We start from the raw sequence: 15,368 nt of genomic DNA, 5'->3' as shown, positions 1-15,368 counted from the left end.
GAACAAGGCAGTTAACCCACTGTTCCCAGGCCGTCATTGAAAATAAGAATGTGTTCTTAATTGACTTGCCTGGTTAAATAAATATTAAATAAAGGTGTAAAAATAAAAAAAATCTGCCAAGTCGGCGTCCAAAAATATGGATTTCCGATTGTTATGAAAACTTGAAATCGGCCCTAATTAATCGGCCATTCCGATTAATCGGTTGACCTCTACTGTATATACATGTGTAACCTAACATAGCGTCTACCATGGCTCAGACCAGCTGATCCTGTATATACATGTGTAACCTAACATAGCGTCTACCATGGCCCAGACCAGCTGATCCTGTATATACATGTGTAACCTAACATAGCGTCTACCATGGCCCAGACCAGATGAGGCCATAGGCCCAGCCGATACTGTAGATGTGTAGCTTAGTGTCCATCTGGCCGCGGACTGGACCAGACCTGACGGGGCGGGGCTGAAGCGCCCACGGCCTAGCATTCCATGCAGCAGGTGTGTTGGCTCACTGTTACATCTCAGAGCTCAAAGCCGCGTGCGCTGCAAGATCAGAGAGAGGCTCTCGCCCCCTGGCTGGAGGTTTGGAAGCCTCTCTGAGAGACAGATGTTTACCTCTAACCTCTATAGCTTTCTACTTCCTGTCCGTTTTGACCTCAGTCCATGTGGCAGTGGAATGGACACGGGAGTGAACACGTGCTCTTGTCTGTCCTGGTCAATGGACACTGCATTACACACACACACACACACACACACACACACACACACACACACACACACACACACACACACACACACACGCGCGCGCACACACACTGTACATATTTCATCTGTTAGACTTGCACGAGGAAAATATGAAATCAATGATTTACCATACTATGTTTTCCAGCCTTACGAGCTTTATGAGATTTCCTTCCCAAACCATTCATGTTTACAACCGAGATTCATTCATCTCTTTCCTAATCTCAACCTCAATTGGCAAAGACTTGGAGAAAGTTGTTTACCACTTCTCTAGAACCGGTTGGTATTCGGGGAGGGTAACTGCAGAGCTCAGTTAATGTTTTGTTTTGCCTCTCAAGCTGTTATATAAAATCAGCAATGGCTCATCTGTGGGTTTGTGAATATATTTGGACCTATTTTGTCTTTGTTTAGGTGACCTACGTTTTGAAAGGCGTTTCAGCCCATGAGGATTTCTGTGGCCACTCTGGACTACTGAAACCAGGGGACTTACAGGTAGAGAAACACCTTGTGGAACTCACAGTACGGTATGTAGGTTCCTACTCTTCACCAGACTCCCACCAGAACCAATGTAGCACCGTGCCTTCGTGGCATTTCCTGTGTTTTTCCCATGCAGCAGTCGTAAAGCTGTTGTCCCTGGTCAGTCAGTCAGCATCAACCAGGAAGTGGTTTAATAGGCACTAAATAGACACTAATGCCACTGGCATTAAACAAAGCATGTGTGTCTATGTATGCTAATGATTCAACCATGTACACATCAGAAACCACAGCTGATGAAGTCACTGAAACCCTTAAAGAGTTGCAGTCTGTTTTGGAATGTGTGGCCAGTAATAAACTGGTCCTGAACATCTCTAAAACTAAGAGCTTTGTATTTGGTACAAATCATTCCCTAAGTTCTGGACCTCAGCTGAATCTGGTAATGAATGGTGTGGCTGTTGAACAAGTTGAGGAGACTAAATTATGTAATGTTCTGTGTGGACCCAGTAAGAGGAGCTGCTTCTTTCTCAGCAGCTAACAGGGATCCTGATAAAATACTAAGATACACACACCAAGTCTCTTGTAGTAGTGTATGTGTGTGTGTGTGTGTGTGTGTGTGTGCACAGCTAACGGGGATCCTAATAAAATACCAAAATACTACTACACGAGACTTGGTGTGTGTGTGTGCAACAGTGAGAGAGAGAGAGAGAGAGAGCGGGAGAGACAAACACCATTGGGGGCAGGCGGGTTTCCTCACAGTGGAACAGGAGGGGAAAGCTGCTGACGAAAGTTGTAAGTGTTATTGCCCAATTAGCTTCCCACAGCAACGCTGCATCACCCTCTGGGCACTGAAAATGTGCATCAGAAATGTCCCCCTATTCCCTATATAGTGCACTACTTTTGGCTAAAACCCCTATTCCCTATATAGTGCACTACTTTTGGCTAAAACCCCTATTCCCTATATAGTGCACTACTTTTGGCTAAAACCCCTATTCCCTGAGCCCTTATTCTCTAGACCAGGGGTACTCAACTCTTACCCTACGAGGTCCGGAGCCTGCTGGTTTTCTGTTTTACCTGATAATGAATTGCACAGACCTGGTTTCCCAGGACTAAATCAGACCCTGATTAGAGGGGACGATGAGAACACGCAGTGGAACTGGCTTCGAGGTCCAACGTTGAGTTTGAGGGCTCTAGACCCTATTTAGTGCACAGCTTAGCCCCTGGACCAAAAGTAGTAGCAGCCATTTTGGACACAACCTTCCAGTGTGTTCTTTTAATGTTAGCGGAGCTTTGAGAAGAACAATGGACATCCACTAGGTACATATCACAGCACTGGGGAAGATGGACATCCACTAGGTACATATCACAGCACTGGGGAAGATAGACATCCACTAGGTACACTGGGGAAGATAGACATCCACTAGGTACATCATCAGGTACACTGGGGAAGATAGACATCCACTAGGTACACTGGGGAAGATAGACATCCACTAGGTACACTGGGGAAGATAGACATCCACTAGGGGAAGATAGACATCCACTAGGTACACTGGGGAAGATAGACATCCACTAGGTACACTGGGGAAGATAGACATCCACTAGGTACATATCACAGCACTGGGGAAGATAGACATCCACTAGGTACAAGATATCACAGCACTGGGGAAGATAGACATCCACTAGGTACATATCACAGCATCCACTAGGTACACTGGGGAAGATAGACATCCACTAGGTACACAGCACTGGGAAGATAGACATCCACTAGGTATCACAGCACTGGGGAAGATAGACATCCACTAGGTACATATCACAGGTACACTGGGGAAGATAGACATCCACTAGGTACACTGGGGAAGATAGACATCCACTAGGTACACTGGGGAAGATAGACTGGGGAAGATAGACATCCACTAGGTACACTGGGGAAGATAGACATCCACTAGGTACACTGGGGAAGATAGACATCCACTAGGTACACTGGGGAAGATAGACATCCACTAGGTACACTAGACATCCACTAGGGGAAGATAGACATCCACTAGGTAGACCACTAGGTACACTGGGAAGATAGACATCCACTAGGTACACTGCAGGGGGAAGATAGACATCCACTAGGTACACTGGGGAAGATAGACATCCACTAGGTACATCCATCCACTAGGTACACTGGGGAAGATAGACATCCACTAGGTACACTGGGAAGATAGACATCCACTAGGTACACTGGGGAAGATAGACATCCACTAGGTACACTGGGGAAGATAGACATCCACTAGGTACACTGGGGAAGATAGACATCCACTAGGTACATATCACAGCACTGGGGAAGATAGACATCCACTAGGTACACTGGGGAAGATAGACATCCACTAGGTACACTGGGGAAGATAGACATCCACTAGGTACATTGGGGAAGATAGACATCCACTAGGTACACTGGGGAAGATAGACATCCACTAGGTACACTGGGGAAGATAGACATCCACTAGGTACATATCACAGGTATATCACTGGGGAAGATAGACATCCACTAGGTACATATCACAGCAAGATAGACATCTGGGGAAGATAGACATCCACTAGGTCATATCACAGCACTGGGGAAGATAGACATCCACTGGGGAAGATAGACATCCACTGGGGTCATATCACAGCAAAGATAGACATCCACTAGGTACACTGGGGAAGATAGACATCCACTAGGTACACTGGGGAAGATAGACATCCACTAGGTACACTGGGGAAGATAGACATCCACTAGGTACACTGGGGAAGATAGACATCCACTAGGTACACTGGGGAAGATAGACATCCACTAGGTACACTGGGGAAGATAGACATCCACTAGGTACACTGGGGAAGATAGACATCCACTAGGTACACTGGGGAAGATAGACATCCACTAGGTCATATCACAGCACTGGGGAAGATAGACATCCACTAGGTCATATCACAGCACTGGGGAAGGAAAGGTGTAAATGTGAAGTTAATTTCCTCCTGGAAACCAGTTAGTTCCAGTATTAAGTCCACATGGGTGATTTATTATGGAAATCATATCAGACAACATTGAGTTCATGCATATTATACTGTACGATTCACCTTTATGTGGTTCGTAATTGTGTTGTGTGTGTGTGTGTCTATGCCTTTCTGTATCTCTGTGTGTGTGTGTTTCTGTGTCCGTCTCTGTGTGTCTATGCCTTTCTGTATCTGTGTGTGTGTGTTTCGGTGTGTTTCTGTGTCCTTGTCTCTTCATAAGTGGATGACGGCAGGCCGAGGGGTGGTCCATGCAGAGATGCCCGTGTCTGAGGAGCCCGTCCAGGGCCTGCAGCTGTGGGTCAACCTGAGGAGGGAGGACAAGATGGTGGAGCCCCAGTACCAGGAGCTGAAGGACAGCCAGGTCCCCAAGCCCAGCAGGGAGGGGGTCACTGTGGCCGTCATCTCTGGACAGGCCCTGGGGGTACAGGTGAGGAGCACCATACTAACCATAACCCTGGGGGTACAGGTGAGGAGCACCATACTAACCATAACCCTGGGGGTACAGGTGAGGAGCACCATACTAACCATAACCCTGGGTGTACAGGTGAGGAGCACCATACTAACCATAACCCTGGGTGTAGAGGTGAGGAGCACCATACTAACCATAACCCTGGGGTTAGAGGTGAGGAGCACCATACTAACCATAACCCTGGGTGTACAGGTCAGGAGCACCATACTAACCATAACCCTGGGGGTAGAGGTGAGGAGCACCATACTAACCATGACCCGGGTGTGGTAGTGGGTGTGGCCAGTTGTGCGGTTTTAGAGGCCTTCTTCTTGGCCGCAGAGACAAACTGCTGCTGTTTTAAAGCAAATTTCCTGCAATTCTATACATTTTGCCACGGGGCAGAGTGTTACGGTTTTCTTCGGGTGAGAGAGAGTCGGACCAAAATGCAGCGTGGTAATTTTGATACATGTTTAATAAACACGATAATACAAAAACAAGAAACGGACCGTGAAAACCTATACAGCCTATCTGGTGACAATAAACACAGAGACAGGAACAATCACCCACGAAACACTCAAAGAATATGGCTGCCTAAATATGGTTCCCAATCAGAGACAACGAGAATCACCTGCCTCTGATTGCAAACCGCCTCAGGCAACCATAGACTATGCTAGAAAACCCACTAAGCCACAATCCCAAAACCTACGAAAACCCCCATACATAAACACAACACAAAATAAACCCATGTCACACCCTGGCCTGACCAAATAAATAAAGAAAACACAAAATACTAAGACCAGGGCGTGACACAGAGAGAACATTGTACTGTTTTTTTAAAGCTAATTTCATGCCATTCAAAAAAATGTGCCATAGGGCTGAGAGAAGATTTTAAAGCTAAATGTCCTTCAATTCTACACATTTTGCTGTGGCTTATGGCGTGTTCTTATGCTATCTGAATGACTCAAACAGTATAACTAAATCAATGGGGGCCCCAGGACATGATATTTTTTACATTTTGGATTCATCCCAACTGTTTATTTTTTATTTTGGGGGATTGTTAGTTCTCAAAGGTAATCATTAAAATATATATATATATTGCTCTATTATATTTTCTACATATTTTATCTGGGTTTTAGTTATTTAAGTTTATACAAGTTGTTATGGATGTTAGTTCTGACTTCCACATGACATCAACCGGTGTTTCCCCTATATGCGCTTAGCAGCGCTGCACCACGGGATGGTAAAATTATTTCTTATTTTTATATACGTTGTTCGGTGGCGTCCACGAATTAGCAACGGCAGTGCGCCGCTGCTAAACGCATTTAGGAGAAACACTGGTTGATGTCATGTGGAAGTCATAACAAACAGCCATAAGAACATGTATATACTTAAACGACTAAAAATAGATTTATATATTTCTCACCCTACAATGTAACGCATTTGTAATCATAGGTCCAAAACCACAGTGGATGAAAAAGGGGGGGGGAGTTTATCATCGCCATCATTGTCATCATCATTGTTCCTTTGTCACTGTATTATACAGAATGAATACTTAGTGTCGGCTGTTGATATGATGTGCTGGGGTCTTGCCCATATCAAAGCCAGAAAACTTTATACAATACAATGACTGAGATGTTGAAAGCCTCAGGCCTAGATATGCCTCGCCAGAAATGCCAACCAACCACAAGACATTCAGCTTCATCATGTGACGTTTGCAGGCAATTACATCTTCACGAGTATCCATCCTCTTTCTCACCCCCCCCCTCCTTCTCCTCATTTTCTCTGTGTCTGTCTGCTGAGTTAGACGAGACAGGAAATGAGTTGCAGGTTTCTGGGGAAGTGGGTTTGTCATGTTTCAGATGTAAATTTGACCAGGGCCGGTTTGGTTTGGGGTTACTCTAGGGCAGGAGTGGAGACTGACAGACGGAGTTTCTAATGACGTCCATAAGGTTTGTCATTTTACACATGAAAATGTGTTGAAGCTAGGAAAGGGGCGGGGCATCGCTGGGACCGTATTGCCTGACGGGGTTACTCTAGGGCAGGAGAGGAGACAGACAGAGTTTCTAATGACGTCCATAAGGTTTGTCATTTTACACATGAAAATGTGTTGAAGCTGGGAAACGGGTTGCCTCTGGTTACTACAGGGCAGGAGGAGACACTACAGACAGGCAGAGAGGCTAACGATGGCCAACAGGCTAATAGACAGGTAACTGTCAAAATAAAGGAAACACCAAAATAAAGTGTTTTAATATGTCATTGGGCACCACGAGCAGCCAGAACAGCTTCAATGCACCGTGGCGTAGATTCTACAAGCTGAGGGATAAGACACCATTTTTCCACTGGAAATTCCATCATTTTGTGTTTTGTTGATGGTGGTGGAAAACACTCTCAGGCATTGGTCCAGAATCTCCAGTAAGTGTTCAATTGGGTTGAGATCTGGTGACTGAGACACAACACACATTATACAGAACCCTAAGCATGATGGGATGTTAATTCCTTAATTAACTCAGGAACCCCACCTGTGTGGAAGCCCCTGCTTTCAATATATGTTGCATTCCTCATTTGTGTTTCCTTCATTTTGGCAGTTATCTGTATGTAAATGTGTTGGGGCTGGGACTGGGCTGGGGGTGGGACTGGGGATGGGTGGGATAGCTGCACAGCAAAATTTGATTGGTAAAACACACTGTGGTTGTCTGTGGTTGTTCAATTTCACACTTTTTAAGTGTTTATATGAGAATGCCCTTTTAACACTGATACTTCCCAACACCAGTGGCATTAAAATGTTACACTAAGTCAGTGTTATGGTGTTCACTGATACCGTCACAGCATATTCTTCAGTGTTAAATAAACACTGAGAGTGTTACATTTAACACTGGTCCAGTGTCTATACTGGTCCACACTTTCAGTGTTAAATGTAACACTGGTCCAGTGTCTATACTGGTCCACACTTTCAGTGTTAAATGTAACACTGGTCCAGTGTCTATACTGGTCCACACTTTCAGTGTTAAATGTAACACTGGTCCAGTGTCTATACTGGTCCACACTTTCAGTGTTAAATGTAACACTGGTCCAGTGTTTATACTGGTCCACACTTTCAGTGTTAAATGTAACACTGGTCCAGTGTCTATACTGGTCCACACTTTCAGTGTTACATGAACACACTGCTTAGTGTGGAAGCCTTATTTCCCAGAGTGCCTTGCCTTTCGAGTGACTTGTTGAGTTACGACCCATGCCTGTATTTGTTAGTGACAGAGACATGAGCAGCAGAAGTCTGATGAGAGCACATACAAATTCATTGCTTTAAACTAACTATGACAAATGTTACAGAAATGTTGAGCAATGTAATAAAGTGATGACTTTTCAAGTAAGTTATGTTACACGTTATGCTGGCTTACAAATTGTTAGCTACGCTAGCCTTACGAACCGCATATCATTACAACAATTGCTTGTATGTACTGGTATGTTAGCTAGCTACGTAATGTTAGTTGGCTACTAATACATTGAACTTTCCAGTATATTAACTATATGCTATCTAACTACCTACCCAACATTTATTAACTTGATTTATTCACGTCATTCTTAGCTTAGCTAAGTGGTATAGTCTTGGTGCGTTCTCAATGGACATTGTTAATGAAGTCGTAAGATGGCTAGCTATTGATATGTTATCTATGCTAACAAACTAGCACGAAGTTACATAGCAGCAGCAACAACTTCCGGGTGAGACAGGCGATGCGCTACTACACTCAACTGAAAGGATACCGTTTGTTTACAGTATACTAAAATAAACTACTATTATGTAGTATATGTACTCATTAAGTATGTAGTTTACAGTATGTTAGTATGGGTATTCAAACACAGCTATGGTTGACGCATTCATCCATTTTCCGTCCTGTGGCCTTCACCAAGTGAGATCCTAAGCGATTACTATTACAATTACAATATCATTACAATTGTATTATTTAACACAATACAACACATAATTCACAAGGCCTTATTTTTGAGGGCTTAGTTTTACCCTAATAAAGTGGCCTGAAACTCATGGTTTACAGGAAAAATGTAGGCCTGCAAATCACATTATGCTGGCTTGCAAAGTGATGTGTAATTCCTATTGGAATCCAGCCAGAGTGGGGATATCCAACATTTAGAATTTTTATTCACCTGCAACCTGATTCAGAATGACTGCTGGGATCAGAAGAATACCTTAATCATCTATACTGGATCAACCATTTCAGTAATGGGTGCAATGAATCCATATAACAGATTGGATTAGCTTAGAAAATGTATGTTATTTATATTTAATTAATTAATCACTGTACATTCAAAAACATAGATATCGAAACAAACAATTCAAAAAAAAAATCTAACTGCAGTAGAGCATGCTGGGAAATATGATAATGATGGGTGTGGTTTTAGTTCAACACTGGGTATTAACACCAACACTGGGTTTCTTCTAAACCAATGAGTGTTTAACACTTACAGAGCTACTTTAACACCTTAATCAACACTAGAAATGTTACACTGAAAAGTCAGCACCAGGTAACACTGTCTTCCCTCACAGTAGGGCTGGTCTGGTCTTCCTCACAGAAGTGTTGGTCTGGTCTTCCATCACAGTAGGGCTGGTCTGGTCTTCCATCACAGTAGGTCTGGTCTGGTCTTCCATCACAGTAGGTCTGGTCTGGTCTTCCATCACAGTAGGGCTGGTCTGGTCTTCCATCACAGTAGGGCTGATCTAGTCTTCCATCACAGTAGGGCTGGTCTGGTCTTCCCTCACAGAAGGGCTGGTCTGGTCTTCCATCACAGTAGGTCTGGTCTTCCATCACAGTAGGTCTGGTCTGGTCTTCCATCACAGTAGGGCTGGTCTGGTCTTCCATCACAGTAGGGCTGGTCTGGTCTTCCATCACAGTAGGGCTGGTCTGGTCTTCCATCACAGTAGGGCTGGTCTGGTCTTCCATCACAGTAGGGCTGGTCTGGTCTTCCATCACAGTAGGGATGGTCTGGTCTTCCATCACAGTAGGGATGGTCTGGTCTTCCATCACAGTAGGGCTGGTCTGGAAGGGTAACACCAACAGATCAGGGTGCTAGGTGTTAAAAGAGGAGTGGAAGGGTAACACCAACATATCAGGGTGCTAGGTCTTAAAAGAGGGAGAGGAAGGGTAACACCAACAGATCAGGGTGCTAGGTGTTAAAAGAGGCAGTAGGAGAGGTAACACCAACAGATCAGGGTGCTAGGTGTTAAAAGAGGGAGTAGGAGAGGTAACACCAACAGATCAGGGTGCTAGGTGTTAAAAGAGGGAGTGGGAAGGGTAACACCAACAGATCAGGGTGCTAGATGTTAAAAGAGGGAGTAGGAGAGGTAACACCAACAGATCAGGGTGCTAGGTGTTAAAAGAGGGAGTGGAAGGGTAACAACAACAGATCAGGGTGCTAGGTGTTGAAAGAGGGAGTGGGAAGGGTAACACCAACAGATCAGGGTGCTAGGTGTTAAAAGAGGGAGTAGGAAAGGTAACACCAACAGATCAGGGTGCTAGGTGTTAAAAGGGGGAGTAGGACAGGTAACACCAACAGATCAGGGTGCTAGGTGTTAAAGGGGGAGTAGGAGAGGTAACACCAACAGATCAGGGTGCTAGGTGTTAAAGGGGGAGTAGGAGAGGTAACACCAACAGATCAGGGTGCTAGGTGTTAAAGGGGGAGTAGGAGAGGTAACACCAACAGATCAGGGTGCTAGGTGTTAAAGGGGGAGTAGGAGAGGTAACACCAACAGATCAGGGTGCTAGGTCTTAAAAGAGGGAGTGGGAGAGGTAACACCAACAGATCAGGGTGCTAGGTGTTAAAGGGGGAGTAGGAGAGGTAACACCAACAGATCAGGGTGCTAGGTGTTAAAAGAGGGTAGGAGAGGTAACACCAACAGATCAGGGTGCTAGGTGTTAAAGGGGGAGTAGGAGAGGTAACACCAACAGATCAGGGTGCTAGGTGTTAAAGGGGGAGTAGGAGAGGTAACACCAACAGATCAGGGTGCTAGGTGTTAAAGGGGAGTAGGAGAGGTAACACCAACAGATCAGGGTGCTAGGTGTTAAAGGGGTGCTGCCTGAATGTTGGGGGTCAATGAAATACTAAACATGTTTTGTCCTTTTTTTTGTCCAGTCCAAAATCTTCACCAGGACTCCAACACTGTATCTGGACTTCAAGCTGGATGGAGGAGCCAAGCATGTACAACCAGTTCCTTCAGGTAAAACCATCTTTACTGAATAGGCCTTCTGTGGCTCTGGTCCAGGGCGTTACGTGCTCCTTGAAGAAAGCTCTAGCTGCATGTAACACCATGGACCAGAGCTTGGTCTACTGTAGCGATATTGTTCTGTGTGCTCCATTCATCCACAATCTGGCACTAAATCTGTTGACCTTTTCAGTAAAGTTAGCAGAACCTTTCAACTCAAACCCTAGCTAAGTGCTGTGTGGTGTGTATGACACACGCTTTCTCATTGTGGGAACTGTACTGTACCTGACGTTGGTTTGTGGTGGGAGAAAGTTGCTATCTACTGTCTGTGACAAACAGAAGTCCTCCAGGGGTTGGGAGTCTTCTAAAGTTTATACAACTGGCTTGGTTTCCATGGTCTGCCTGTTCTCTATGGAGTCTGGTGCTGTGTGGTTGCTATGGAGTCAGGGGTGCTGTGTGGTTGCTATGGAGTCAGTGGTGCTGTGTTGAATGGTCACATTATACACTGTGTGTGTGTGTGTGTGTGTGTGTGTGTGTGTGTGTGTGTGTGTGTGTGTGTGTGTGTGTGTGTGTGTGCGTGTGTGCACACAGTCAGTGTTGGTGCGTTGAATGGATGGCTCCCACGTCATCGTATTACAGGGCCCTATGGTGGATTAGATATGAGACAATCTCAGTGTTATGGCCCACAGCTCACATGGCAAGACGTCGGTATACCAAGTGGTCAGACTCGCCCACCAAGTCACATCATTTAGAATATGAGGCTTTATAAATGTCGTGATTGTTGTGTATACTGTGACAGTTAACTTGTTAATGAGGTAACAAAATGCATTATCAATGCCAGTCCAAAACAACAGTTTTTCTGTCATCTCTGCTAGGATGGACCTCGTTTATCTACACACTGGCAGGATCTGTCTGTGTTGGTGAGTTTCCGCTATTTAGTTTCTGTTGAACAGTTTTCCATGAGTTCCTAACTGCCCTGCAGCCTCATGTTGATGGTCACCCAGAACAGTGTTGTGTTTGGTAGTGGTTCAGAAACACTCTGCATCTTGTTGCTGTCCCTCGTCCAGAGAGAGAGAGACAATCAAACCGAGCAGGTGCATTTATTTATTAATGTTCCCTCCTCTCCTCCGTCCTCTCTGGGATGTTCCCTTCCTCATCTCCTCTCCTCCGTCCTTTCTGGGATGTTCCCTTCCTCCTCTCCTCTGTGCTCTCTGGGATGTTCCCTTCCTCCTCTCCTCCGTCCTCTCTGGGATGTTCCCTTCCTCTTCTCCTCTCCTCTGTCCTCTCTGGGATGTTCCCTTCCTCCTCTCCTCCGTCCTCTCTGGGATGTTCCCTTCCTCATCTCCTCTCCTCCGTCCTTTCTGGGATGTTCCCTTCCTCTTCTCCTCTCCTCTGTCCTCTCTGGGATGTTCCCTTCCTCCTCTCCTCTGTCCTCTCTGGGATGTTCCCTTCCTCTTCTCCTCTGTCCTCTCTGGGATGTTCCCTTCCTCCTCTCCTCTGTCCTCTCTGGGATGTTCCCTTCCTCCTCTCCTCTGTCCTCTCTGGGATGTTCCCTTCCTCTCCTCTGTCCTCTCTGGGATGTTCCCTTCCTCTCCTCCATCCTCTCTGGGATGTCATGTCAACGTTGGGATGTAGCCTTCTGATCTGAAGCCAATAGCAACTCTAGGAATGGTTTAGGAATGGGACAAAATCCCACTTGAACCCTTCATGTTGTGATTCATGTTCCAGGGCAACCTTTCCCTATATAGTGCCCTATGTAGGGAATAGGATGCCATAGATGTATGTCTTATGGTACTATACCTGTAACAAATGGTTTTACCTACAGTCCTGTGACACCCTGCTATACAGAGTTGAACTATTCCCTACAGTGTTTGTCTATACAGGACATGTTAAGCCTGTCCTTTTTCACGTGTACAAATATCCTTATGCTGAAGTGTTTTAGCGTTTCTTTTGTTTGTCAATGGGAAGCACATATTTGAGTTGGAGGAATTGTATTTTCATTATGATCGATGTTAGCTAGCGTGAGTCGGAGGAATTGTATTTTCATTATGATAGATGTTAGCTAGCGTGAGTCGGAGGAATTGTATTTTCATTATGATCGATGTTAGCTAGCGTGAGTCGGAGGAATTGTATTTTCATTATGATAGATGTTAGCTAGCGTGAGTTGGAGAAATTGTATTTTCATTATGATAGATGTTAGCTAGCGTGAGTTGGAGGAATTGAATTTTCATTATAATAGATGTTAGCTAGCGTGAGTCGGCGTTATTGTATTTTCATTATAATAGATGTTAGCTAGCGTGAGTCGGCGTTATTGTATTTTCATTATGATAGATGTTAGCTAGCGTGAGTTGGAGGAATTGTATTTTCATTATGATCGATGTTAGCTAGCGTGAGTTGGAGGAATTGTATTTTCATTATGATAGATGTTAGCTAGCGTGAGTTGGAGGAATTGTATTTTCATTATGATAGATGTTAGCTAGCGTGAGAAGGCGTTATTGTATTTTCATTATGATAGATGTTAGCTAACGTGAGAAGGCGTTATTGTATTTTCATTATGATAGATGTTAGCTAGCGTGAGAATGCGTTATTTAATGCTCTTCACTCATTTAGAAAGGGCTTCTGTTACATTTCACTCATAGTTGATATTTGTTTCTACAGGAAGTTGCATTATGATCTGATTAAATGGAATCATTGCTTCGTAGGATCTCACGGAAAACTCCTTTTTAATTGTAGACAGATGTTTTGAAACCAGAATCAAGTTGAACCGTTCGCTGTAACTAAGATTAAAGTGGGTTTGAACCGAGATGCCACTGAATCGACAGTGTAGTCTGTAAGGCAAATCAAGCACAGCTGTGTCTGAAAAATATATCCACCACAACTTGAAGCGTTTTGGCGTTTCAGCATTTCTTTTGACCTTAGTATTCAGATGAAGGAAGCAGACGTAACCATCTCAGATAGAGAGGAAATGCACATTTTCTTTGGTTCTTGATTGCTCTGTTTCCCTCGGGTTAAAATCTTGACAGAAATTCCTCAAATGAAAGTTGTTTTGTTTACCATTTCCTTTGAGGTAATAATCTTGTTTTCATCCCAGGGGCCCGTCTGTAGAGTTCATTCTGTTTTCCATTGCTCTTTCAGGGCCAGATGCAGAGCAGCAGAAAGCGGAGCCACATCACACCATCGTGTTTGATGATGGAGACTGCATAGCCGTAGAAAACAAGGTAGGCTGTCTGAACTTCTTACAGACTCTTAACACAGTTTTCAGGAATTGTAAATTCACTAAAACTCAAACTCCTTTCTCCAGACATCAGAGGTTTGCCATTTTGTCTTGATTGCGGGACAGCCGATCAATGAACCGGTGGTCCAACATGGTAAGACCTTCATTTCTTTACATCACTGAACTCCAGTCAGTTACCACAATATTGGATCGTTCATGTGTAACGTGACACACTACACTTTCCTTTTTCTCTCCAGGTCCGTTTGTGATGAACACAGAAGAGGAGATCAACCAGGCAGTCAGAGACTACAGGACAGGGACCAATGGGTTCGAGAGGGCTACGGCTTGGAGGTCTAAGATCAGGGATTCCTTCTAAGAGTCGGCAGACATCTTCTAATCATGTTATAGGTCTTGTCTTGTTATGGTCATGTGACCCAAGTGTATTTTAATAATGAACCAGCTTGATGTGTGTTTGTCTCTTTTTAAATCATTAAGTTCTCATTTTATACAGATTTTTTTTCTTCTCAAATAGATGTTTTGTTACTGTCCCTCCAAGCCATTAAACTGACATGTAAATGATGAAAAAAGCACTTTTAATTTAACCTCAACAAAACTATCCTGCCGTGATGTCTCCAGAAGCTATCTAATGGAACCACTGATTCGTTCCAGTCATTATGTCCTTGGACAGACCTCAGAGGAGATGCAAGTATCCATTACGGGAAGGAGGGAAACCAACCACGTCTCACATTTCAAGGCCATTTGCATCTGGCAGAATGACGTCTCATACTGTGAAACAGCGGGTCTCCTCTCCCTCTCTATCACATCTCCTGTTTCTCCCTCCTCCTCCCTCCCTCTCTATCACATCTCCTGTTTCTCCCTCCCTCTCTATCACATCTCCTGTTTCTCCCTCCCTCTCTATCACATCTCCTGTTTCTCCCTCCTCCTCCCTCCCTCTCTATCACATCTCCTGTTTCTCCCTCCCTCTCTATCACATCTCCTGTTTCTCCCTCCCTCTCTATCACATCTCCTGTTTCTCCCTCCCTCTCTATCACATCTCCTGTTTCTCCTCTCCCTCCATCCCCCCTCTCTATCACATCTCCTGTTTCTCCCTCCTCCTCCCTCCCTCTCTATCACATCTCCTGTTTCTCCCTCACTCTCTATCACATCTCCTGTTTCTCCCTCCCTCTCTATCACATCTCCTGTTTCTCCCTCCTCCTCCCTCCCTCTATCACATCTCCTGTTTC

General features: G+C 44.7%; 1 protein-coding gene and 1 long non-coding RNA gene across 2 annotated transcripts in view; both read left to right on the top strand.

Annotated features, from left to right (window-relative positions):
- LOC112248092 (pirin-like) overlaps positions 1-14,703 on the top strand; it is a gene marked incomplete at its 5' end in the record, with an annotated part of 22,994 nt that extends 8,291 nt beyond the window's left edge. Inside the window, 7 exon segments of the mRNA XM_042315815.1 lie at positions 1,150-1,230; positions 4,472-4,678; positions 10,841-10,925; positions 11,786-11,830; positions 14,046-14,128; positions 14,212-14,278; positions 14,382-14,703. Of these exon segments, the coding sequence (XP_042171749.1) occupies positions 1,150-1,230; positions 4,472-4,678; positions 10,841-10,925; positions 11,786-11,830; positions 14,046-14,128; positions 14,212-14,278; positions 14,382-14,500 (687 nt within the window). The 3' untranslated portion in view covers positions 14,501-14,703.
- On the top strand, positions 2,741-3,106 carry LOC121845064. Its single transcript, XR_006082326.1, has 3 exons — positions 2,741-2,853; positions 2,919-2,947; positions 3,029-3,106. It is a non-coding gene; the product is annotated as an uncharacterized LOC121845064 (long non-coding RNA).
- Positions 14,704-15,368: the final 665 nt, after the last annotated feature.

The sequence above is a fragment of the Oncorhynchus tshawytscha genome, unplaced genomic scaffold (assembly GCF_018296145.1).
Source record: "Oncorhynchus tshawytscha isolate Ot180627B unplaced genomic scaffold, Otsh_v2.0 Un_contig_2177_pilon_pilon, whole genome shotgun sequence".
NCBI lineage: Eukaryota > Metazoa > Chordata > Actinopteri > Salmoniformes > Salmonidae > Oncorhynchus > Oncorhynchus tshawytscha.
The sequence above is the reverse complement of the archived record's forward strand: the minus strand, read 5'-3'. Positions and strand labels throughout refer to the sequence as shown.